The sequence below is a fragment of the Neopelma chrysocephalum genome, unplaced genomic scaffold, assembly GCF_003984885.1.
Source record: "Neopelma chrysocephalum unplaced genomic scaffold, ASM398488v2 Primary Assembly neopelma1_69, whole genome shotgun sequence".
NCBI lineage: Eukaryota > Metazoa > Chordata > Aves > Passeriformes > Pipridae > Neopelma > Neopelma chrysocephalum.
The window spans coordinates 3,201,912-3,225,732 of NW_020897729.1; the positions used below are offsets into that span (position 1 = coordinate 3,201,912).

At 62.2% G+C, this 23,821-nt stretch overlaps 3 protein-coding genes across 6 annotated transcripts; 1 reads left to right on the forward strand and 2 right to left on the reverse strand.

The window, feature by feature from the left end:
- Positions 1-1,359: 1,359 nt before the first annotated feature.
- Positions 1,360-4,813, reverse strand: LOC113968892 (mitochondrial ubiquitin ligase activator of nfkb 1-A-like). Of its 2 annotated transcripts, none has more exons than XM_027685876.1 (5): positions 4,730-4,813; positions 4,111-4,241; positions 3,793-3,880; positions 3,595-3,715; positions 1,360-2,850 (listed from the first exon to the last, which is right to left on the reverse strand). In XM_027685876.1, the coding sequence occupies exons 2-5, from the start codon at positions 4,222-4,224 to the stop codon at positions 2,154-2,156; spliced, it is 1,020 nt and encodes a 339-aa protein (XP_027541677.1). In that variant the 5' UTR covers positions 4,225-4,241; positions 4,730-4,813; the 3' UTR covers positions 1,360-2,153. The 2 variants fall into 2 exon arrangements, with proteins under 2 accessions (XP_027541677.1, XP_027541678.1); XM_027685877.1 differs by lacking the exon at positions 4,730-4,813 and adding an exon at positions 4,579-4,704.
- Positions 4,814-5,364: 551 nt separating this feature from the next.
- On the reverse strand, positions 5,365-13,734 carry ECE2 (endothelin converting enzyme 2). 3 transcript variants are annotated; one of them, XM_027685814.1, is made up of 19 exons: positions 13,625-13,734; positions 11,857-11,943; positions 11,331-11,475; positions 10,926-11,141; positions 10,727-10,851; positions 10,436-10,582; positions 10,294-10,359; positions 9,934-10,122; positions 9,413-9,555; positions 9,168-9,282; positions 8,794-8,904; positions 8,503-8,601; positions 8,339-8,416; positions 8,040-8,143; positions 7,637-7,747; positions 7,239-7,306; positions 6,424-6,614; positions 6,242-6,337; positions 5,365-6,123 (listed from the first exon to the last, which is right to left on the reverse strand). In XM_027685814.1, the coding sequence occupies exons 1-19, from the start codon at positions 13,664-13,666 to the stop codon at positions 5,947-5,949; spliced, it is 2,310 nt and encodes a 769-aa protein (XP_027541615.1). In that variant the 5' UTR covers positions 13,667-13,734; the 3' UTR covers positions 5,365-5,946. The 3 variants fall into 3 exon arrangements, 2 of the variants coding, with proteins under 2 accessions (XP_027541615.1, XP_027541614.1); XM_027685813.1 differs by having other exon boundaries at positions 11,857-11,946; XR_003534658.1 differs by lacking the exon at positions 5,365-6,123 and adding an exon at positions 6,989-7,047 and having other exon boundaries at positions 6,246-6,337; positions 11,857-11,946.
- Positions 13,735-15,594: 1,860 nt separating this feature from the next.
- On the forward strand, positions 15,595-22,899 carry PSMD2 (proteasome 26S subunit, non-ATPase 2). The gene is made up of 21 exons (XM_027685687.1): positions 15,595-15,761; positions 16,456-16,512; positions 16,883-17,047; positions 17,297-17,418; positions 17,793-18,017; positions 18,121-18,279; positions 18,564-18,708; positions 18,895-18,955; positions 19,209-19,355; positions 19,525-19,631; positions 20,023-20,150; positions 20,230-20,317; positions 20,648-20,810; positions 20,907-21,008; positions 21,096-21,241; positions 21,458-21,541; positions 21,674-21,842; positions 21,938-22,032; positions 22,193-22,319; positions 22,407-22,525; positions 22,607-22,899. Exons 1-21 carry the CDS (start codon positions 15,627-15,629, stop codon positions 22,787-22,789), a joined length of 2,727 nt encoding a protein of 908 aa, XP_027541488.1. The 5' UTR covers positions 15,595-15,626; the 3' UTR covers positions 22,790-22,899.
- Positions 22,900-23,821: the final 922 nt, after the last annotated feature.

The following is a 23,821-nucleotide window of genomic DNA, read 5'->3' on the forward strand; positions in this document are numbered from 1 at the left end:
GTGGGGATGCCTGGGTCTCTCATGTGGACTGTGTGCTGGGGAGGGAGGCTGGGCAGCGCTTAGCCCAGGCACTGAGCGCTCCCTGCTGTCCTGCTCCAACCTGCCCCTGGGGGGCACACAGCAGGTTCATCTGGGGGTGTGGGCACTGCAGCACGGCTGGGCAGCCCCTGTGCTGGGGCTTTGGCACGGCGAGGCTCTGGATGGCTGTGAGCTGAGCAAGTGAGTCATGCTGCTGCCCAGAGCCGTGCCAGGCAGGGCTGACAGCAGGGTGTGCAGCTGGGCCGCTGCCGGGCTGGTGGCCTCCCGAGGGTGGTGGAGACCTCGGGGAAAAGGACAGGCCTGTGCCCCAGCACGGGGGGAGGCAACCTCCCTGTGTGCCGCCAGCACAGGGGATGTGTTCCCTGCCCCGGGTACCTCTGGGGGCAGAGGGAAGCAGAGGGGCACGGGACCCTCTCTACCTGTCCCATCCCCGGCTGGCTGCTGGGCCCCGGGGAACGAGGTGAGCAGTGTCTGGGAGCAGGGGCACCCCCCGCCCTCCCCGGCCCACGCGCCCACTCGTGCCAGCAGCTCTTGGCACGCGGGGAGTGTGTTCCTGGCAACCCAGCCCTCTCCCATCTGGTATTTATCTCTTTCCCGAAATCCCTCCTGCTGTGGGGGGGATGCCTGGTGCAGGGAGGGGGGGGGAGCTGGGCCCCACTGCTCACTCTGCAGCCCAGGGAAGAGGCCAGGCTAATAAAATGGGGGGTGGGAGGTGGAGAAGAAGAATTCCCACACACCGGCCCACCCCAAAAATGCACGTGGGTCCCAGGAAGCTTCACTGGGTACTCTGGGGCTTCACATCTGGCTGTGAGCCCTGGGGGCAAACCCGCAGGGGCACCTTTGCCCCAAGCAAGCCCCCAGCCCGACAGCAATGCGGGGCACTGCCCTGGGGAGGGGGTACATCATTACCCTCCAATCCCAACACTGCTGCCTGGCTGACAGTGGCCGGCCAGCACTGCCCCCCACCCCCAAACCCTGGATGCCCCAAAGCTGCAGGAGCCAGGAGAGCCCATGGGTTGCCTGGGCAACTGCAGCCAGGCAGTGATGGGGAGCAGTCCAGGGAATCGGTTGCCATGGAGACCCGAGAATTGCAATCACCTTGGCAACAGTCTTGTGTGTCCTGCCACCCCCCATTCAGGGCTGCATCCTGAGGAGGTGCACCTGGGCTCCTCTGTGCACCTGGGCCAGCTCCCTGGGTGGGCAGGGAGGCAGTAGTGCCCACCTATACAAGGTGACAGCTTTGGCTCCCAGTGCATCCCCCCAGCACCCACCCAGGTCCATGACTCAGAGGCACAAAGGAAGAGGAGAGGCCGAGCTTGGCTCCTTGGCTTTATCACTCCACATACCACTGCAAGCCGTTCCTGCACCTGGTCCTGTCCAGGAGGTGGGCAGGAAAGCTGGGTACAGCAGGGCTGGACATGAAGGCAGGCTCTAGGGCATCCCAATGGTGTTCTCCCACTCCAGAAGAAAAGTGGAAACCCTGCAGAGGGACATAGCCCCCCTCCCGGGGTGGTAGAGCAGCTGGCAAAGAGGCTCATCGTTGCCAGCCCCTAGGTGTCCCCAGCGTAGTCTGGGCAGTGGCTGTAGGCACAGGGATTGGGGTGGCAGGACAATAGTGGCACCAAGGTGTGCCACTGCAGTGGCTCAGGGGGGTTTGGATCTCTGCTATCCCACTGTGCCTGCTGTGTCCCACCAGCTCTGGTCTTGCCCCCATCATCCTCCCAATAAAACCACATGCTGGAAAAAAAAACATAAGGGAGAAGTCCTACATGGCTTTGAGTGGGTCACAGCTGGGAAAGGGGCACAGGTCCAACAGCTGGCAGCCAAAGGAATGCCCCAGCATGGGGCTGGGGTCTCAGCTCCTCAGGACAGGTGTTGTGTAGGTTTTCCTCAAGCCTTCATGTTTAGGGGGGGTCCCTCTGGCAGACAAAGGGAGGATGAGGAAGCTGTAACTCCCCCTGCCCTGCCCTCCCTAAGGCAGGTTATGGGGCACACAGGACCCCTCCCTCCCAACAGAAATCACACAACTGCACATGAGGGGACAGCTGAGATTTCTGCAGGCTGCAGGCTTGGCTTGGTTCCCACTGCCCTTCCCTGGGCACGCCCAGGTGCTCTCACGCCTGATAGAGGGGCACCACACGGTCAATGGGCCCCCTGCAGATGGGGCAGAGGTGGGTGGGCAAGGCCTGGAAGCAGCGGAAGCAGCAGCAGATGTGGCCGCAGCCCAGGAGGACGCACTCGCGGGGCCGTGCCAGGCAGATCACGCAGGAGTCCTCAAGCGCCCTGTCCCCGGCCTCCTCCTCATCCAGCTCCTTGTCCTCCTGCAGCCTCTTGGGGCGGGAGCGGCGGTAGGCGCGGCACAGGGCGTGCAGGAGCACAGCCAGCCCTGCCACCGCACACAGCACTGCTGCCCCCTTCCAGAGCCCACTGGCCGACTCCAGCTCCGACAGCACCGTCTGCCAGTCCCCAAGGCACAGGAAAAACTCGCCCCCCCAGGCCGGTGGCTGCAGGTGCAGGGAGCCGTCGGGGTGCAGGGACAGCTCCCCAATGCCTGTCAGCCCGGCCCCCACCCGCAGCATCTCTTCCGTCTCCAGGATGCCCTTGGGTTTCTCCCCGATCAGGTACTGGCCTAGCAGGTCACGGAAGCCATGGGTTGGCTGCTGGAAGCGCTCGTACACCATCTCCAGCGGCAGGCAGACGGCCTGGAGCGGGCTGTCCACGCTCACCTGTGTCACCGCCTCGGTGCCTGGCGAGGCCAGCAGGAAGGGCACGGTGTAGATCTGCTCCGAGAGCACCCGCTCGCTCTCGCTCCTGCAAGCAGACAGGGTTGAGATGTGGACAACAGAACCACAGAATCAATTAGGTTGGAAAAGACCTCAGATCATTGAGATCAATCTATGACTGAACACTACCTTGTCAACTACACCATGGCACTAAGTACCACATCCAGTTTTTCCTTAAACACCTCCAGGGATGGTGACTCCACCATCTGCTTTCTGGGTGCAGCCTATTCCAATGTGTAATCACCCTTTCTGTGAAGAAATTCTTCCTAATGTCTAACCTAAGCCTCCCGTGGTGCAGCTTGTGGCCATTTTCTCTCATCCTGTTACTAGCTGCCTGGGAGAAGAGGCTGACTCCCATATGGCTACAACCTCCTTTCAGGGAGTTTTAGAGAGCAATAATGTCACACCAGAGCCTCCTTTTCTCCAGGCTAAACACCCCCGCCTCCCTCAGCCCCTCCTCATCAGAGCTGTGCCCCAGACTCTTCAGCAGCTCTGTTGCCCTTTTCTGGACTCACTCCAGTACCTCAATGCCCTTCCTGAATTTAGGGGCCCAGAACTGGACAGAAGACTAGAGTTGTGGCCTCATCAGTGCTGACTACAGGTGGATTATCACTGCTCTGGTCCTGCTGGCCACAACATGAAGGAACTCCTAGGGCTAAGCCAAGCATAGGGACTAAAGTCTTCAACTAAGTTATTTTCTGCCTCTCAAGCAGCCCCAGAGTCTGGACTGTCTGGTGCAAGCCCACCCCTGCAGTCCCTTCCCATTGCTCACCAGCTCCGGGCCAAGCTGTTCCAGATCAGCCGATGCTCCTTCAGCAGCAGTTTCTGGATCACACCCTGCAGCCCCTCATGGTAGTGGCTGGTCAGTGCAGCCTGGGCTGGTAGCACTATGCCTAAGGACAAGGGATGCATCACAGACGAAGGAGAGCCCTGCCCTTGTCCCTGGTGTGGGGCCACAGGGGGTTCTTACCTTCCAGGGCAACATAGGGCAGGCATCTCCCCTCAGCTGCAGACACTAGGGCCGGTAAATCATCATCGACCTGGAGCTTTGGGGCCTCCTGGAAGAGCAGGGACTGAGTGTGAGCATAGGCAGGGGCAGGCAGAGGGCGGGCCAAGCATGGCTCTGTGGAGATCTCTGGCAGGATGTGACCTGCTCAGTCCTTAGTGTCATAATGTTGGCAGAGAATGCAGCAGGCTGCAGCCATCAGTGAGTGCACCCAAATCAAAGGGTGTAGGGCAGTGGGGAAGGGAGAGCGGGCAGGAGAGAACATTTGAGGGATGGGGCTACCTGTATGCGTGCCACAACTTTGGCTTTCTTCCTGTACATGTAGTAGAAAAGGCCAGAGAAGGCAAGGCTGGAGCCCAGACACAGCAGCTCCCCTGGTGTGATGGGGATGTCCATGGCTTGGGCAGCAATGCCTGCAAAGTGAGTGTGTTGGCTGGGGAACAGGGCCATGTCACCCACAAGCAGGGACGTTCCACAGGCCCTTTCCCCAGGGCAGGGACCTCCCTGCACTCCTGTCTCCAGGAACAGGGACATTCCACCATCTCTTTCAGGACATCCCAATGCCCCTTTTCCCAGGGCAGGGACATGCCTGCCCCTCTGTCCCCAGGGCAGGGATTTCCCACTGCCCCTGTCCCCTCAGGGCCAGGCCCGTCCGCGGCCCCGGCGGGGGCAGTTCAGCCCCAGCACCCACAGTTGCCCGATATCCGGCCCGACCTGGCGGCCCCGGCCCAGCCAGGGCCCAGTGCCCACCGTGTATTGCACACAGGATCGGGCCGAGGCCCAGCACCCGTGACCCAGCCCGAGGCCTGGCCCAGGGTACCACCCAAGCCCGTCCAGGCCCGGCGCCCCCGCTCCGGCCCGGCCCGGCCCCGCCGCCGCCCCGGCCCCGCTGCCCCCGTACCCCTGAGGCGCCCAGGCCCGGACCCTGGCCCCTCGGCGCTGCCTGCTGGGAAATGTAGTCCGGCCCTCGCGGCGCGGCGGCGGGGTGGGCAGCGCCCGAACTATCACTCCCAGCATCCCTCGCGCCGAACTACAGCTCCAGTCGCGACTTGCGCCGCCCGCGGGCAGGACCACAACTCCCGGCAGCCCTTGCGAGCGGCCGTGCCAGTCGCCGCAGGTCCCGCGGGGTCCCGGTGCCGGCGGGTCCGAGGGACCCGGTGCGGAGCTGCGGACGGGCTGTGCGGGGAAGGACCGGCCAGGGCTGGCCTCGGGGGCTCCGGGAGGGGACTCGGGGGCGGCTCAGCCCTGGGGCAAGTTGGAGTCACCCGTGCTGGGGGCAGCGGGACTCCCCGGCTGGGCTTTACCGGGAACCCCTGTGCTTCTGACTCGCTCCCCCCGGCCCTGCCGTTCTTCCCCACACCTCTGCTCCCCTCCCTCCGTCCATCCAGACATCTCATCTCCACTCCCCTCCCTCGGTCCCTCGGGATGTCTCAGCTCCCACGTGTCCCCCCAGACTTTGAGTCACCCCCCCCCCCAAGCTCCAGGTCCCACCTCTCTCCCAGCCCCGACACCGCCAAGGTCCCCGAGCTGCTGGAGTAAGTGGAAACTGCTTTTATTCGTTACATAAACTCGGCGCCAGCCACCCACACCTGAAGGCACCAGAGTCCCCGCTGCCGCCCGCTGGTCCCAGCAGAGGTGGATGGGGAAGCCAAGCTGGATCGGGAGGGGACAAGGGAAGTGCGGAGCCGGGTGGCCCCCAGTCTCCATCTCTGGCAGGCTGCGGGGCAGGAGCGGGGGTATCTTGGCTCTAGTGCTTTCCCTGGGACCCCTCTGACCTGCCCACCTGCGGGGGGGATGCAGTGCAGGGAGACGCTGAGCTGTGCCCGACTCAAGCACATCAGGGTTGGGGGCAGAGTTGCGTTTTGGGGGTGCTACAGCCTCTCTGCCGGCCGTGCCCAGCCCCAGGCTGTGGATGGGGCTGCGGTGGGTGCCTGGTCTGGGGCCGTGTGTGCCAGGGGAGGGGGCAGAGGTGGGGTGTGCGGTGTGTGCACAGGAGGGGAACCGCGACAGAGCGTGACCTCCGCTCTCTGCCCGTAGCCAGCTCTAGCAGCCAGGGAGGGCTGGGGGCGGGGGCACAGCGCGGCATTGTCCCCTCTGTCCACAACACCCTCCCCCTCCCTACCACACCTCACAGTGCTTGCCGGGGTTCATGGGGGAGCCCAGGGGGCAGCCGAAATGTTCGACAAAGTCCCGGGAGTTGCTGAGGGTGCCGATGACACGGTACTTGTCGGGGCTGTGGGGGTCGGTCACCAGCCCTTCGTGGGAGCTCTCGGGTGTCCGGACGGAGCACCACACCTGGCGGAGTGGGAGCAGCTTCAGGGATGGGGACAGAACCCCCAGAGCAGCTGTGGGGGGCTGTGGCGTGGCTCTGAGCAGGGAGGGACAGAAAACCCATCACCCCGCTCAGCCCTACCTGCGCAAAGCCCACGAAAAAAAGCTGGTGGTTGGTGAGTCCCAGGGCTGGCAGACGCTTCTCCTCCCCGTTCTTCTGCAGCCAGGACTTGTATGCCTGCGGGAGAGCTGGTCTGAAGCCCCGGGGAGGGACAGACGAGGGAGGAGGGGCGGTCCGTGTCCCCTCCGGGCGGCAGCACTCACGTTGTAGGCTGCCTTGAGCCCGCCGTTGTCAGCGATGTTCTCGCCCAGCGTCTGCCGCCCGTTGACCTTCTCGCTGTGGACGGTGTAGCGGCCGTACTGCTCGGTCATGCACGCCGTCCGGTTCTTGAAGGCCTCCAGGGAGGAGTTCTGCCACCACGGCCGCAGGTTTCCCTCTTTGTCGTACTCTCGTCCTGCGGGACCGAGCCGTGGGGTGGAGTGGGACCAGGGGGTCCCGAAGCAGAGTGGGGTGCGGTGGGAGAGCTCCAGGGGATGCCGGGGGACCTGGCGCCTTGGGTCCATGCCATGGGGGGATGGTGTCCCACAGTCCCTGCTCTGGGCAGGCTCTGTCTGGGTCGCAGCTGTGCACTTGGGTCCCCAGGCATCCCCCGGTGCCTTCCCACTATCCAAACCCAGATCTGTGATCCCACATTCCCCCATTGACCCCATGTCTGCTCCGGGGCTGTGGTGAAGGCACAAAGCAGAGCGGATGCGAGAGGGACCCGCCCCGTGCCCCGCGGGGAGGAGGGTGAGGAGGGGGCCGGGGCTGCAGACACCGTGTCCTCACCAAGCGGATGGAGCGAAAGCTGCACAGAGAAGCCGGGGGGAGGTGTCGGCGGGTGCCACCTGGGGAGACAGGACGATAGAAGGGGGGGCGGCCGGGGGGGCACGAGCACGCACGATGCAATGGATGGCAAAGCGGGACCCCTGTGCACCCAGGGCACCCCTTGCCCATGCCGAGGGCAGGGGCGGGTGTGGGGCTGGGGAGGGCAGGAAAGTAACAGGGGTCGGGGCTGGGGCTACCCATGGGCTCTCACCTTGGTCGTCGAACGCGTGGGTCAGTTCATGCCCCATCACCACGCCGATGCCACCAAAATTAAGGGCTCTGTGGGGCCATGGGAAAGAGCCAGGTAAGTACAGGGTGGGGGGGTGCTGGTGTTGCAGTCTGCCTCTGCCTGGCCACCCCCTCCACGGCCTGGGCACCCGACCAGACTCTGTTCCAGTTGGGACCCAGCTGGGAATGAGTCTTACTGGGGACACTGGTGGCCCCAAGGGGACTTTGCAGGCTGTCTTGGCTGCAGGATGTAAAGCCTTGCGTGATGCTTAAGGCCCCCAGAGCTTTGCTTTGTTACTGTGGGTGGCTCTGTGGCATGCTGGTCCCGATCCAGCCCATGCCCCTCCCATCCCCAGGATGTGTCCCCCATGCCAGGCTCACTTGGGGTGGTTGCGGGCGTAGAAGGGGGCCTGCAGGATGCCGGCAGGGAAGACGATCCCATTCTTGGTGGGCAGGTAGTAGGCATTGACGGTCTGCGGTGTCATGCTCCATCTGGGGCAGGGAGGTGTGACAGGGGACAGGTAAGGCTGTGTCACCTCTCACCCAGCCCACCACCCTCCTGTGCCATCACCCACCATGGCTTCCCTGTGCCACCCTGCCCGGGGCTGGCACTTTTGCCCCCATCCTGTGACCAAGGGATCATGTCCTGGGGACAAGCTACAGCCACTACAGGTGACCCACAGTGCTGTGCTACCCCATGGGGGGACCTCCTCCCCACTGAGCCAGTGCCACCCAGGCACCCCAATGTCACATCCCCTCTGTCTCCCCCAGGCCCTCCCCTTACTGGTCGCGGTTAGGGGGTTTCCGGAGCTGGTCAGCCATCACTTTGGCAGAGAAGTTGTAGAAGTTGAGCATGTTCTGGAAGAAGGAGTCTTCAGAGACCTCGTACTGGTGAGGAAGAGGAGGGATGAGGAGGGGTCCACCGAGATGGTTCCCCACACCCTGGCCAGGATGCATTCAGTACTAGAGTGGCTCTGCACAATGTCCCAAATGCCTGACCTCGCGGCTCTGGCCATGAGACAGTGACATTGCCCCACCATGGGGCCCCCCAGGGCTTGGTGTGAGCAGGGACCAGCCCCCTACCCCATCGTAAACATCATCCAGCTCCTTGTTGTCCAGAATGAAGTCAGGGAAGCCAATCATGTCGTAGATGGCATCTGCCTGCATGGGAGAGGCCCCGACAGTGAGATGGGGGGGCTTACTGGGAGGAGATGAGGTCTCACACCCACTTCCCTCCCTGGAGTCACCTTCTCCTTTGCAGCCTGCCTGGTCTTCTCATCCATCCAGTCCAGCTGGTCCAGAGACACCTCGAAGGCCGCCCGGATCTCGCTAATCATCTCCTCAGCCTGGGGAGGGGAGGGAATGAAGCCCCCCTACCCCCACCAGCCTCTTGGTGGGGAGAGAGTGGACAGGACACAACCTCCCCAGGGCTGGGGGTCCCAATTCCCAGCTCCCCACCTTCCAGCCCTGGGACTGGGGGGGAAACAGGATTCCCAAGGATGGTGATGGGGAGGGGGTGGGGGCAGAAGTGTCCTCACGATGGCCTTGCTGTCCCGGTCAAAGGTGGCTTTGACGAAGAGGGAGCCCAGGGCAAAGCCCAGTGTGTCATCCGTGTTGGAGATGCAGGTTTGCCAGCGGGGTGTGCAGGACTGTGGGAGCAAGATGAGGGTCTGTGAGATGCCCAGCTCACTCCCCTGCTCCTCTCCCTTCACCCAACCTGACTCAGCCTCCTCACCAGAGGGGAGATGCTCAGCAGTTATACCCCCATCCCAAAAGATGATCCCTGGCTTCCCTCTGCAGCATCCAGGGCTTAGCATCCCAAGGGCATCCCAAGGGCATCCCAAGGGCAGAGGAGGTCCTGGCTGCTTCCAGGCCAGGAGCAGAGGGGGCTGGTCCCAGGATCCACTGTTACCTTCCTGGTGCCATAGAGTGTCTCCAGCAGCCTCTCCTGGGCTGTCTCAAAGCGCTGATCCAGGCTGGAGACCGTTTTCTGCACCAAGTTCCAGATCAGGTAGTTGTTCAGGATGCTGCAAGAGCAGAGAGATGCCACATCTTACCACAATCTGTGGGGATGTGCCAGACTCCGAGCCACTGACGAGTCCAAAATGTGCCCCTGCCATGGGGGGGGGCACGGCTGAGGGCACGCAGGAGCCTCACCTCCTGTCAGTGTCATTGATGAGGTCAGAGACCTGCTGGAGGTAGGTGTCCCCATACACCACCACGGGCTCCGTGTCTGCCAGCTCCAGTGGGGCCAGGGAATAGGACAGATAATCCAGCCAGTCAATGGCAGGGGCCAGCACCTGGAGGGGACATGAAGATGTGGCACCGGGGGGAGTATCCCCTGGGGCAGGGGGCTGTGCTCTCTGGGAAGGTCCCAAGGTCCCTCACCACACCAGATCCCTCACTGCCACCAAGCACCCTTCCTGTTGCTCTTAATGCTGCAGGACAAGGAGGGGACCCCTGGATCCCACTGTGCAAGGTGGCAGCTCCTCCCAAATCCTAACAACTGGGTAGGTAAGCACCTCACTCCAGCACCCAGCACATGTCCCAGAATTGATGGGGCTGCCCAGGGTGTCCTGGAGGGGGGGAGCAGTGGGCATGGACCCCTTGGTGTCCCAGTGGACAACTTCCCATATGTCCCTGGAGGGTTTCCCCAGGCTGCACTGGGCTGTGCCCACCTGCAGCTCAGCGATGTTCATCTTGTGGTAGATCTTCTCATCGTCCCTCCGCTCAGCCTGGGGCACGGTGATGTTGGCCAGCTGGGTTTCGAAGTCCAGCACCTGCTGCATCTGGAGGCGGGTGGGCCCTGGGGTGCCCCCCAGCAGTGTGCCCAGCTCCACCATGTAGTCCAGGTAAGCTGCCAGAACCTGCCGGACCCCAAGCCCTCACTCAGCACTGGCTGCAGCTCATTCCACTTCCCCGGGGTGAGCACCCAAGGGGTAGGATGCAGGTGCCAGGTGCATCCCAGAGCTGCTCGCACCCCATTGCCATGGCTTTCCCTGATTGCTGCCAGCAGCGTCCCCAACACCCAGCCTCACCCTCTCGTTGGCGGTCTTGTTCAGATAGTAATCCCGGGATGGGAGGAAAAGGCCTGACTGGTCCACCTGGGGGGAGAGAGGAGTAGCATAGACAGCCCAGTCCCACCTGGTGCCTGCCACCCCTCGGTGCCAAGGTGCCAACCTGGATGATGTTGCTGTTGGAGCTCTTGGAGTCTGCACCCACATACACTGTGAAGAAGGGGGTTGCACGATATGTGCCTGACACGCTCTTGAGTACCTCCATGAAGCTGGTTTGGTTCCAGGAGCCGGTGATGTTCCATCCCCCAATCTGCTGACAGACAGACCTGGCACCTCAAGGAGGGATGGGGTCCATCCCCGAAGGCTGCTCCCTCCCCAGTTACATGAAGAGCTGAGCAGAAGACATGCTGGGCTGAGCCCTGATAGCTCGGCTCACATGTGGATGTCTGCCCACCTTGTCAATGAGCTCCATGAGGGGCTGGGAGCCCAGCTCCTCTATCCTCTGTTCCTTGAGACAGGACAGGTAGTACCGCTGTGTCTTCCGCTCTGCCTCGCTGCTGGAGTTGAAGGTGGCATTCTCTGTGGAAGGCTGTGGATCAGCCCCAGGGACACAGTGGTCACCCCCTCAGTGTCTGTGACCCCTTGGTGCCCACCTAGGAGATGCTTCATGATGGCCTGGTTCTGGTCCCAGATGCTGTTGAAGGTGCTCCATTTGGAGCGCCCATTGGGCAGTGGGTTCCTCTTGATCCAGCCCCCACATGAGTACTGGTAGAAGTCCTGGCATGGGTCCATCTCTGTATCCAGGGCCTCCAGGATCTTGCTGGCCACCCGGACGCAGGCAGCCGTCAGGCACGTGCTGTGAGAGGGATCTGGCAGGGAAGGCATGCCTGTGGCTGGGCAAGTGGACTGGGGGAAACCGAGGCACGGAGCGGGGCCAAGCCCTGCCTGCACCCCAGGATTGGCAGAGCACCCAGAGCAGGTGCCCCAGGCTTGACCCATCACTCCTCATCCTCCCGTGTCCTCCCGGGTGTGGGGACACCACTGCCAACTCCCCCTACCTCTCTGGTACTGAATGGCCAGGGTGATGACAGCGACGCCGAGCAGCAGGGCCAGGGAGACGGCGACGGCGCAGAGCACCAGCTCCAGCTGGCTGCGCGAGGCCAGGCGGCTCAGCAGCGTCCCCGGCCCCTTCTGAAACCCCACCTGGGCAGGAGCAGGACCTGCCATCGCACCACGGGGGGACCAGACATCACCACCCCCCCTTCCCTCCCCTGCCGCTCTCCGGTGCCTGGCGTGGCTGCATGAGAAGGTGGGGACCAGGGCATCCCTCCCCACCAGCCCTGGCAAGCCGGTGGTGGGTGCTGGCAGCCCCCCCCAAGCCACAAGGAAGGACAATTGTCCAAGCACACTCTGTGCCGCATTTTGGCTGCCTCCCAGCACATCCCTGGGGACAGCCAGGTCTGGCTTGGCTCCCAGCCCTTCTCCCACTGCCCACCTGGCTGCAAGCAGGCTCTGGCTGAGGATGAGGGGGGAAGGCAGGGAGGATGGAGAGGGGAAGGATGGAGGAGCTGGGGCAGACCTCACCTCCACGCTGTCTGGAGAGGCGCTGCCATCCCCTGCTGGCTCCGGCCCCTCCTCATCCTGCAGCGTGGCACGCTTGTAGTTGGGCATCTGCTAAGGGATGGAGCGGGCTGGGACAGGGGCATGGGGGGCTGTCCCCTGCCCTGCCACACCCTTGGGCTCTTATGGGGAGGTGGGCAGTGTCTGCTCAGTGAGTACGAAGAGGGACGAGGCAGCCCCTGACCCCCCCTAGTGCTCCTGAGTCTCCCTCAGAGGTGTTCCCCAGCCCCGGGTGGCTCTGGTGAGCACAGGGAGAGCTGCTGGTGGGGAGCTTGGGGGCTGCCACTGGAGCATCCCTCTGCGTAGCCATAGCAGCTGTGTGGCATCAGTCCTGCCGACAGGTGCCACATCGCCACGGAGACGTGGTCCCCGTCACCAAGCAACTGTTGCCTAGTGCTGCTGTCTCACCCCTCCTCCCCTGCCTGGAACTTTCCATGCAGATGTGCATCGGTCTGAAACATCTGGAGGCACCTCCTGCCCCATCCCAGCCCTGGGGGTTGACCAGGGCGCAGGACAGAGTGTGTGAGGGGAGAAGGGGCACTACAAGGGTACCAACCATCAGGGCAGGGTCCCCCTTATCCCTGGCCTTGCAGGGCAGTTTGCACGGACCCAGCCGTGAGGGCTGCTGAGGACTCAGCCAAGAGGGAGCTGGTGGAATTGAGCCAGCAGCGTTGGAGGGGGGGATGAGCTAGAAGAAAATGCTGGGGATTTTGGTGGAATAGACTCAGCAATGCTGCTGATCGTAAGCTATCCTTAGGCTTTAGAGTTAACGCCTGGGTGGCTTGTGGATCACCCTCCAGCCTGTGCTACAGAATGAAGTGAACGTCCAGGGCTGCCTGCAGGGCTGGTGTCGGGGGCCAGGAACGAGCCAGGGTGGGACAGATGATGTGTGCAGGGGGTGAAGCAGAGTGAGTGCCTCATGCCTAGTTCTGCCCAACCCCACACTGCTGGGATGGGGAGGGGGCATCGCCAAGGGCTGCCATGGGACCGTGGGATTGACAGTTGGCAGGAACCCCCCACTAGGGTGGATTCCTGGGAGATACTGGCGTTAGGAGGGATTGTTCAGCATCCTGCAGGAGCTTGGTCAGTCAGGCCCCCTCCACTGCCCCAGCTCCCCCCAGTATGCTCCTCTCCTCTCCTGGGTGGTCCTCATACTGGACAACAGCCAGCACCCCCTCTCCAGCATTCTTAAGGCAGGAGCAGGATCTAGTCCTGGGGCTCCTCCTGTCCCCTCTATGGGACTGAGATGCACAGGAACAGGGCTTCCTGCCCCTTCCAGGGTGCTCTCTTGTGGGTCACCCTATGAGCAGCATCACTGTACCCTGGGTGGGCTTCATGCCTTGATGGAGCAGGGTCTGTGGGACCGTGTCCAAACCACCCTGGCTCCCTCTGTTCAACCCCAGCCAGGGGTTTGGGGGGGCCTTCCTCCCCCAGCCATGGAGGACAGGGGACCCTCTAGCCACTCAGTTCCCTTAGCCCCGTCCCCATGCAGCCCCTGCATCCCTCAGGCTCTCACTGCCTTGTAATCCCCCATCCCTCCCTCCCACAGGTTCCCGAAGCTCCCCCAGCGCTTCCAGGTCCTTGAGCCCTCCAGCCTCCGGGTTCTCCTGTGCCCGGGCCCCCTCCTGTCTCCCTCGCCGCGCCCCTCGCTGGTCCCCCCATTCCCCTCTCCTCTTGCCCCCCTCCCTGCCCGTTGCCCCCGCCCTGCCCCTCCGCTGCCCCGGGCACTCACGGCGTGTCCGAGCTCCTGGAGGGCCACGTTCATCCTGGCCATCCCGGGCCGCCTCCTGCCTAGCTCCGCTCCCCGCCCGGGCCGCGCCGGGCCCCCGCCGCCGCCGCAGCGCCGCCTGCCTCCGCCGCCGCCATGGCCCGCACCGGGCGCCGCGCTGCCGCCAGGACAGGCACCGCCACCACCGGGATGGGTCGGGGCCGGGACCGGGCAGGGATGGAGTCGCGCCGGAGGGATGCAGCCGCAGGGTCTGGGACCGGCGGCGCGCGGACCACAGGCTCCGGGCGGGGGCGACGAGCGCCGGCGGCCCGGGAGGGGTTGGAGCGGGGGCACCGGTGCCCAGCCCCGTCGCACCGCTCCGGTTCGCCCGGCCCGGCCCCGCCGCCAAGGTCACTGCCGTGCGCACGAGATGAGCTCCTCACCGGCACCCGCACCGGTATCTGCACCGGCACCGCACCTGCACCCCCAGAGAGCCGCACGGGCACCTACAGCCTCCCCCAGCGACACCGGCACTCGGACCGGCATCCGCACCGGCACGGGCAGCAAAACCCAGGCTCACACCGCAACGGGCACCGGCACACAGACACACGGACCGGCGCTGGGCTTCAGCACCCGGGGAGGCACATCAGCGCCGCACAGCACCGGTTACTGGCTCCGGCAGCGGCAGCGGGTGGTAACGGTGCAGAGCCGCGGCAGCATCCCCTGCTCCGGTACCCGGGCACACGCCCCAGTGCACCAGCACCCGCACAGGTGGATTCACACATGCACACTGACACCCCGTCTGGGGTACCTAAAGGATGGCACCCCAATGTCACCCTCAGGCCCGTGCCACAGCACACGCACCCAGGGGTTCACAGCTGTGGTGCTATGGGAAGGCCGTGGCTGTGCTCTACCTCACACCCTGCCTTGACACCTCCCAGCCCTGTGTGACCACCTGCCCGGGACAGGGCATCACTGCAGGTCACCTGCTCAGTGCCTGGGGTGCTGCCAGGCAGTTCCTCAAGGAGCACAGCCTGGGGTGCTGCTTGGGAGGTTAAGGTGTCCCCCAGGATGCCTGGTGGGGCGGGGTGAGGCAGTGCCACCTGCACAAACTGTGGAGCCAGGGCACGTGAGCAGGAGCTGTGTGTGCACAGGGGTGCCCATGGGCGTCTATGGCATGAGGGGCCCCATCGAGCCTGCCAGCCCTGGGCAATGCCACTTCACTTGCCTGGCTCAGGTGGTGGCATGTCCCATGCCAGGGTGGCAGAGTCCTGGGTCCCCGGCTGCCAGTGCTCCCTGGCAGTGCCAGTGCTGCTGGTGTCGGTGTTGGTGCCAGTGTCAGTGTTGTTACCAGTGTTTCAGTGTTGGTGTTGGTGCCAGTGTCAATGTCAGTGTCACTGTTGGTACCAGTGCTGGTGTTGGTGTCAGTGCCAGTGTCGGTGTCGGTACCAGTGCCGGTGTTGGTGTCAGTGCCAATGTCAGTGTCAGTGCCGGTACCGATGTTGGTGTCAGTGTTGGTGCTGATGGCACTGTCGGTACCTGTGTTGGTGTCACTGTCGGTGCTCGTGCCAGCGTCAGTGTCAGTGCCGGTGCAGGTGTCACTGTTGGTATCGGTGTCGGTGTCACTGTCAACATTGGCGCCACCAACGGTGTCACTGTCACTACAGGTGTCACTATCGCTGCCGGTGCCGGTGTCACTATCGGTGTCACTACCGGTGCCGGTGTTCCTATCGATGTCACTCTCACTATGGGTGTCACTATCGGTGTCACTATTGGTGCCGGCGTTCCTATCGGTGTCACTCTCACTATCGGTGTCACTATCGGTGCCGGTGTCTCTATCGGTGTCACTCTCACTATTGGTGTCACTATCGGTGCCGGTGTCTCTATCGGTGTCACTACCGCTCCCGGTGCCGGTGCTCCCGCACGTGGGGCCGCCCCGCCCCTCGCCCGGCCCCGCCCCAGGCGCGCGGCAGTGCCGTCACGGCCCTGCGCAGGCGCGGTGCGGCGGAGGCGCGGCGGGGCGAACATGGACGCGGGTGGCGGCGGCGGCCAGAGCCGGGTGCAGGGTGGCCCTGGGGCGGGAGGCGACGAGAAGCCCACGCCGCCCTGGGGCCGGGACCGCCGGGACCCGCCGGCCGGGCCCGAGAAGGAGCAGGAGCTGGTGAGCAGCGCCGCCGCGTCGCGAGCCGCAGCTGAGTCACGGCTCGGTCGGGCCCGCGTCACCGACGGGGGCGGGACGTCATCCCGCGTCACGGGGGCGGCCGGCATCCCTCCGGGAACGGGACGTCATCCACGTCACGGGGGCGGCCGGCATCCCTCCGGGGACTCCCTCCGGCAGGGCGCCGTGACGTCGTGGGGTGCCCGCGTGACGCAACTCAGGGCTCCCGGTGCTGGGAGGGGTGCTCAGGGGTCTCGGTGGAGCGGGATGAGTGGGGCTGTGATGTAGCCAGGGTGTGCATGTGACAGTGGGCACTACGGAGGTGTCCCCACTTTGCCCAGCACGGGGGTGCCCTTGGCTTTGGGGGTGCCCATGGGGTGGGGGGCGCAGGCTCTGGGTGAAGATGTCCCCCCGAGTAGCTGTGCCCTGACGTGCCCCTCTGGGTGTGTTTTCATAGAGCACAGTGTAATGAGGGAGGCACATCTCACTCCCTGGGAATGGGTGATTTGTCTGGGAGGGTATCCCCAGTAGTGAGCGTTGCTCCACCCTGACAGCAGTGGGGCAGGATGGCGCCCTGAGCAGGGAGTGTGTCACTGTGTTGTGATCCCCCTGCAGCGTGGGGCGACACTGCGCTGTCACACTGAGAGTGATTGTGCTGGACACCCTTAACTCTGCTTTCTCCTGTGCATTTTGGCAGTCTGAGGAAGACAAGCAGCTGCAGGATGAGCTGGAGATGCTGGTGGAGCGTCTGGGGGTAAGTCTGGGCTGTGCCCCTCAGCAAGGGGTCCTGGCCAGGACTTGAGTCCATGTGTCCCTCCATTATGGTTGTTCCTTGTGCAATGGAGATGGGGAGTTTGATCTTGAGTGTGGCCCCTCCTTGTTTGCTGCAGCCTGTCCCCCAGCCTTGCTGCCTGTTTGACCTGTGCCCAAGGGACCTCTGTGTCCCTGGTGTGTGGGTGGCTTTCTGCCTTGCTGTGCCCTCCCTCCCCAGCTCTTGGGCTTCAGAGGCAGCTCAGGGCAGGGGGTTGTTCTTCTCAGAGCCGTGGCTGTGTTTGGGGAGGGCTGGTGCAGTGGTGGCTCAGGAACCAGCTCCCAGGGCCCTGACAGGCAGCTTCCTTCTGCAGGAAAAAGACACGTCACTCTACCGGCCAGCCCTGGAGGAGCTGCGGAGGCAGATCCGCTCCTCCACTACCTCCATGACCTCCGTTCCCAAACCCCTCAAGTTCCTACGGCCCCATTATGGCAAGCTGAAGGAGATCTATGAGAACATGGCTCCAGGAGAGAACAAGGTAAAGGCTTTTGGCCCCACCATGCCATGTGATTGGAGCGACAATGCTGGGGCAGGCAATTGCAGAGCTCTCTGGACCCTGTGGTCTAAAAGCAGCCTCTGTGACTTGCTTCAGAGGATTGTTACTTGCCAGGACAGTACCTTTGCCACCTATGATGGCTTGTGGAACAGGGAGGGTGGTGTTGTGTCCCTGGCTGCCCCTGATTCCCTGAGCCTAGCTTGTGTCTGGAGCTCTGCACTCTTCCCGCAGCGCTTTGCAGCCGACATAATTTCTGTCCTGGCCATGACCATGAGTGGAGAGCGTGAGTGCCTGAAGTACCGCCTGGTGGGCTCCCAAGAGGAGCTGGCATCTTGGGGGCATGAATACGTCAGGTAAGCCTGAGTGGGACCGGGGCCTGGGGAAGGACAAGGGCTTGGGGGGATTTCCTGGAGCGCTTTGGCTCTGGCCTGTCTGGGACGCGTCCTGACTTGCTGGGCATGTGTTTAGCTGCCCCGTCACACCTGCACACGTGTCACTTCATGCTCTATCCACAGTGATTTGCTAGCTGCAGAGATCTTGCTGCCGTGGCCTCCAAAATCTCTGCTCTTAAACCTGTTCCTGCTCTGGGCTTGTCCCCCATAAGCTCTGCAGAATGTGGAGTCCCTATAAACAGCATGCACCCTGGCTAACTGGCAGCAGCTGCTCCCCATTCTCATGGCTCAGTGAAGCTGTTTTCTGTGGTGGTGATGTCCCTTTGTCCCTGCAGACACTTGGCAGGAGAGGTGGCCAAAGAGTGGCAGGAGATCGATGAAGCTGACAAGGCTCAGAGGGACACACTCCTCACCCTGGTCAAGGAGATTGTCCCCTACAACATGGCCCACAATGCAGAGCACGAGGCCTGTGACCTGCTCATGGAGATTGAACAGATGGACATGCTGGAGAAATACATTGATGACAACGCCTACTCCAAAGTGTGCCTCTACCTGACCAGGTGAGGGGGCTCAGCAGGCTGAGGTGCTGGAGGGGGCCTGGTCCCTGCTGGGCTGAGGTTGCCCAGCGTGGTCCTCACTCTCACGCCTGTCTCCTCCTCAAAGCTGTGTAAGCTATGTTCCGGAGCCCGAGAACTCAGCTCTCCTGCGCTGTGCTCTGGGCATCTTCCGCAAGTTCAATCGCTACCCTGAAGCCCTGCGCCTGGCTCTGATGCTCAATGATGTGGAGCTGGTGGAGGACATCTTCACCTCCTGCAAAGATGTGTAAGCAGAGATGTTCCCTGTCGTCTGTTCTGCCCCCTGGGGCCTTCACCCATTGTGGTGGGGCACAGCTTCCCATCTGGGCAGAACTGGGTTGGATCCTGCCACCGCTGGAGGTGTCTGGGGGTTCAGATGGAGATTCTTGTCCCTGAAGTCAGGATGAGCAGGAGTGGGTTGTCTCTGTGTGCCTCTAGGCAGGGCAGGTTGGCTCACCCTTTGGTGAACCTGTGTTTGTGCTGGGGCTTGTTGGGGTCTGGGCACTCAGGAAACCTCTCCCATCTGCACAGAGTTGTCCAGAAGCAGATGGCCTTTATGCTAGGCCGCCACGGCGTCTTTCTGGAGCTGAATGAGGATGTGGAGGAGTACGAGGACCTGACAGAGATCATGTCCAATGTCCAGCTCAACAGCAACTTCCTGGCCTTAGCCAGAGAGGTGAGTGCCCCAGCAGGGAAAAGCACCCTGGGCTGCCTCCAGCTGTGGCTGCCTTGGCTGGTGGGCTCCGTGGCAAGATCTGAGAAGAAATCCTTCATCCCTGTGAGCTTGGCCAGACATCTGGAGAGGTTGCCACTGTAGGGTGTGCTGGCCAGGAGATAACCCCCTTCTCCCTTGTCTCTGCAGCTGGACATCATGGAGCCCAAAGTGCCGGATGATATTTACAAAACCCACCTGGAAAATAACCGTAAGGGCTTGTGTTGTGGCCTTTCTCATCCCTGCCTATGGGGAGTTCCTGGGGCTGGAAGGCACCTCTGTGCCAGCGCAGTCAGCTGCGTATCCTGAGGTGGGCAGATGGCCTACCTGTGGTCTCTGACCTGTGGATTTGGGCTTCTCCTTCCTGCTGGTGGTGGGACAGGTCTCGTCCCCCTGTGGTGTAGGATGGCTGCATAGTGAAGGGCTTCTCTTGCTGCCTGGCTCACCCTGATGTCCTTCCCCAGGGTTCGGGGGGAGTGGTTCCCAAGTAGACTCAGCCCGGATGAATTTGGCCTCCTCCTTTGTGAACGGCTTTGTGAATGCTGCCTTTGGACAGGACAAGCTGCTGACAGATGATGGCAATAAATGGTTGTACAAGAACAAGGACCACGGTGAGGGATCTGTCTGGGCAGGGGCTTGAAGATGCCCCTATGCTTGGGGTCACTTCTGGGAGCCTGCTGAAAGGGGGCTTGTCATGCTGGCCCATGTCCCTGGCCACCAGAAGCCCCAGGCAGGGCACATCAATTCAGGGCTGATGTGGGTCCTTCTCTGGAACTGCAGGGATGCTGAGTGCTGCAGCCTCACTGGGCACAATCCTGCTGTGGGATGTGGATGGGGGGCTCACACAGATCGACAAGTACCTGTACTCCTCAGAGGATTACATCAAGGTCAGTGACTCTGATCCTGGCTCTATGTCTGTGTGGGGCAGTCCTGCTGTGAGCTGGGTGTGTGGCTGGCTGGGATATTGGTCATTGCCTTTGTCCACTGTGCGACTGAGCTCCTACATGGAGAAGGGTTGGATACCCTGTGTCCCAGGCTTTTGAGCAGCTCACAGCAAGGTGAGCAGCTCTTGAGAACTGCCTGAGGCACCTTGGGGTCCCCTTGTCACAGGGATATGAGTTTTGGACTGATCAGCTGGATCCAGAGTAGTGTTGCCCACTTAGTATTAACTTGCCCATCTTGGGGAGTGGGTATGATGTGTGGGGTGACATCAGTCACTGGCTGGGAGGGTGCTTTGTGTATTGGTGGCTGATGCATGACGGTGCTTCTGCCTTGCAGTCCGGAGCCCTCCTGGCCTGTGGCATCGTCAACTCAGGGGTGAAGAACGAGTGTGACCCTGCCCTGGCCCTCCTGTCTGACTATGTCCTCCACAACAGCAACACCATGAGGATTGGAGCCATTTTTGGGTAAGGGGCCAGCCCCAGCCTCCCTGTGCTGTGCAGGGTGGTGCAGTTCCCCACTCACACCCCTCTGGATTCTCCACAGGCTGGGGCTGGCGTACGCAGGCTCCAACCGCGAGGACGTCCTGACTTTGCTGCTACCTGTGATGGGAGACTCCAAGTCCAGCATGGAGGTAGGGGATGAGGCAGGGTTTGCCTGCGGTTGGTGCTTCCATATCCAGTCCCCAGCAGCTCCTGGGAATGTAGAGTCTGTCCTGCAGCTGGTTTTTGCTCCCAGAGCAAGGCTACATGTCTCTGCTCGATGCTATGCTGTGCCAGAGCATGACCCTATTTTCCCTACCTGAGCTGCTGCCATGATGGGATTGCAGCAGGTGTGGGAGGGTAGGAAACCATCGGGTCTCCCAATAGCCCAAATTTTTGCAGGAAGTGGGGACCAAGGGTACCCAGTATCCAGCTCACTCTGCGCTGTCCCCGTGTACGACATGTCTCCTCTCCTTTACCAGGTGGCTGGTGTGACCGCCCTGGCCTGCGGGATGATATCAGTGGGCTCCTGCAACGGGGATGTCACCTCAACCATCCTCCAGACCATCATGGAGAAAACAGAGCCGGAGCTGAAGGACACGTACGCCCGGTGGCTGCCACTTGGCCTGGGCTTGAACCACTTGGGTAAGCCTGGGCAGTGCCAGTGGCTCATGGGTTGGGGGGACAGGGTGGGAGCATCCCTCCCCCATGGTCCTCTAACCACCACGCCTTCCTTGGCAGGGAAGGGAGAGGCAATCGAGGCCATTTTGGCAGCGCTGGAGGTGGTGTCAGAGCCGTTCCGCAGCTTCGCCAACACACTGGTGGACATCTGTGCCTATGCGGGTGAGTTGGGCTGGTTGAGGTGGGGGGAGGCAAGAGCAGGTCCAGGGCCCTCTGCTTGTTGATCCTGGTCCTCTGCTCTCTTCCCAGGCTCAGGGAATGTCCTGAAGGTGCAACAGCTCCTGCACATCTGCAGTGAGCACTTTGACTCCAAGGAGAAAGAGGAGGACAAGGACAAAAAGGACAAGAAAGAGAAGGAGAAGAAAGAGAGCTCAGCTGACATGGGGGCTCACCAGGTGGGGAAATATGGGATTGGACCTGTGTCTCTGGAGCAGGAGTGGCTTTGGAAGGGTCCCGAAGGCCCTTGTGGAGTCAGAGCTGAAGGAAACAGCCCCCAGCAGCATCCCCTGCTCTCTGTGTTCCTCTGGGCTTGGGTGGGCACAGGAGCTGTGAGAACTTGGGTGTTGGGCTGGGTACTCTCTGTTTGGTGCTCAGTGCCCGTGTTCCCGCAGGGTGTAGCGGTGTTGGGGATCGCGCTCATTGCCATGGGAGAGGAAATTGGTGCGGAGATGGCCCTGCGCACATTCGGCCACCTGGTGAGTGACACCAAGGGGACAGCACAGAGCTGGGAAGGGACCTGAGTGTAAAAAGTGGGTATTGCCTCACATCTCAGTAGACCTTAATGCACTTGGTGATCTGGGTCTAACACGCACCACCTTTCCCTGCAGCTGCGGTATGGGGAGCCCACCCTCCGCCGTGCTGTGCCCTTGGCCCTGGCACTTATATCAGTCTCCAACCCCCGGCTCAACATCCTTGACACCCTCAGCAAGTTCTCCCACGACGCTGACCCCGAGGTCTCCTACAACTCCATCTTTGCCATGGGCATGGTGGGCAGTGGTAAGCCTGGGGACAGCCTGGTTTGGGGCTTGTCTGGGGACAAAGTGGAAGACCTGAGCCATGTACTCTACTCTGCCTCACCTCCTTGTCCCCAGGTACCAACAATGCCCGTCTGGCAGCGATGCTGCGGCAGCTGGCCCAGTACCACGCCAAGGACCCCAACAACCTCTTCATGGTGCGGTTGGCCCAGGTGATGATCCTGCACTCGCTGCTCGTGTGGGGAAGGTTGGAATCCCTGCCTTTGGTGGGAGAGGGGAGTGGTGTCCTGGGGGTATCACCCTTCTGGGACAGGGCTTGGTGTCTCAGGCATTACGCCACCACTCTCTCATGTGCTTTTGCTGCCACACCAGGGCCTGACCCACCTGGGCAAGGGGACGCTCACCCTGTGCCCATACCACAGTGATCGCCAGCTCATGAGCCAGGTGGCTGTGGCTGGGCTGCTGACTGTCCTCGTGTCCTTCCTGGATGTGCGCAACAGTGAGTACCGTGGGCTCCATCCCCCCAGCCCCCTCTGCCCCGCAGGGTGGGCATCGCTCAGCCACTTTACTTCTGTCTCTCCTCCAGTTATCCTGGGCAAGTCCCACTATGTTCTCTATGGCCTTGTTGCTGCCATGCAGCCCCGCATGCTGGTCACCTTTGACGAGGAGCTGCGACCTCTGCCTGTGTCGGTTCGGGTAGGACAGGTAAGGGGCAGTCAGAGCTGGGCATGGGGTGCTCTGATGTCACTGGGTGTCCACAGCATTGACCTTGCTCTTCTCTCACAGGCTGTGGATGTGGTGGGCCAGGCAGGCAAACCCAAAACCATCACTGGCTTCCAGACTCACACAACACCAGTACTGTTGGCACATGGAGAGCGGGCAGAGCTGGCCACGGAGGAGCACGTGCCCGTGACGCCCATCCTGGAGGGATTTGTTATCCTACGCAAGAACCCCAACTACGACGTTTGAGCCAAAGGGGGGCTGGGGGTGGGTAGGTGGTTTGGGAGGGGAGGGAAAAAAAATAGTTTGTTTTTTTTTTGTTACTGAGAGTCAAGGAAATAAACTATGCGGAGACTCTAGTGCTGCTATCCTCTCCTTGTGCTGGGAGTGCAGGCTGGGCTCTCATCCCTTTGGGGGTGCCTGCTGCCCATGAGGGTCAGGCACAGTGCAGACCCTGAGAAGCAAGAAGTGAACACAGAGTTGTGGGGTGCCACGGGTGCTCCTGATCTTCAGCACCTGCCTGCCCCTGCGTGTGTGCCTGCCACAGCCATGTGTGCTGGCAGTGTGCAGCTCCCGTCAGCCCAGTGCTGCCTGTCCCTAGCCAGGACTGCCTTCCTGGGGTGTCTTGGCTGGCAACTCCCAGCTTTCAGCTGTCCTCCCAGATGCATTGGGTTCTGCCATCATTTGGTGCTGCTCCAGAGCTGGCACTGGAGTTAAAATCGGTCTTGGGGTGGGATGAAGGCCACAAGGGAAGTATTTTTAGGAAAGAGGAAAAACCCTGTTCTGTTTCCGAAATTGACATTGTCCCCACCCTGCCCTGACCCAGGCTGGTGGCTGTGGGAGGCTGTGTCTGGGTGGATGTGGGGTGCTGGATGGAGGTTGGGATGGGTATGTGGTGTTGAGTCTAAAGGCGAGTGGGATGGGTGCAGGGTACAGGTAAGGTGGCGTGTCTTGCGGGGGGAGGGTGGGGGCCATGTCCCCCATGGGTGTGAGGTGCTGGGTGGTTCCTGGGTAGGTGCAGCTCCTGGGTGTGGGAGTGGAGCAGGCGCTGGATGGGTGCAAGTCCTGCATAAGAGCAGATGCCCATGGATGCAGGTCCTGGGTGGGGAAGGTGCCAATGAAGATGAGTGCGGCCACGGATGTGGTCAGGGCAGGGTTCAGGTTAGGGTTATGGAGCGCGGGTGAGTGCAGGCCGAGGCAATGGCAAATTCTGGCTGGGGGGAGGTCTGGGCTGAGGCCGGATCCCGATGCTGTCGGTTCCCGGGTGGGTGCGGGTCCCGG

Excerpts from the sequence above, each read along its gene's own strand:
- LOC113968892 (XM_027685876.1), bottom strand. The coding sequence starts at position 4,224 with ATGGACATCCCCATCACACCAGGGGAGCTGCTGTGTCTGGGCTCCAGC. Across the intron at positions 3,881-4,110 it reads AAGTTGTGGCACGCATACAG|GAGGCCCCAAAGCTCCAGGT; the intron begins GTAGCCCCATCC and ends CTGCTCTTCCAG. Across the intron at positions 3,716-3,792 it reads GCCCTATGTTGCCCTGGAAG|GCATAGTGCTACCAGCCCAG; the intron begins GTAAGAACCCCC and ends CCTTGTCCTTAG.
- ECE2 (XM_027685813.1), bottom strand. The coding sequence starts at position 13,666 with ATGGCCAGGATGAACGTGGCCCTCCAGGAGCTCGGACACGCC. Across the intron at positions 6,615-7,238 it reads CCACGCGTTCGACGACCAAG|GACGAGAGTACGACAAAGAG; the intron begins GTGAGAGCCCAT and ends TCGGTCCCGCAG. Across the intron at positions 6,338-6,423 it reads GGCTCAAGGCAGCCTACAAC|GCATACAAGTCCTGGCTGCA; the intron begins GTGAGTGCTGCC and ends GCTCTCCCGCAG.
- PSMD2 (XM_027685687.1), top strand. The coding sequence starts at position 15,627 with ATGGACGCGGGTGGCGGCGGCGGCCAGAGCCGGGTGCAGGGTGGCCCT. Across the intron at positions 20,151-20,229 it reads AGGATTGGAGCCATTTTTGG|GCTGGGGCTGGCGTACGCAG; the intron begins GTAAGGGGCCAG and ends GATTCTCCACAG. Across the intron at positions 22,526-22,606 it reads TGTCGGTTCGGGTAGGACAG|GCTGTGGATGTGGTGGGCCA; the intron begins GTAAGGGGCAGT and ends CTTCTCTCACAG.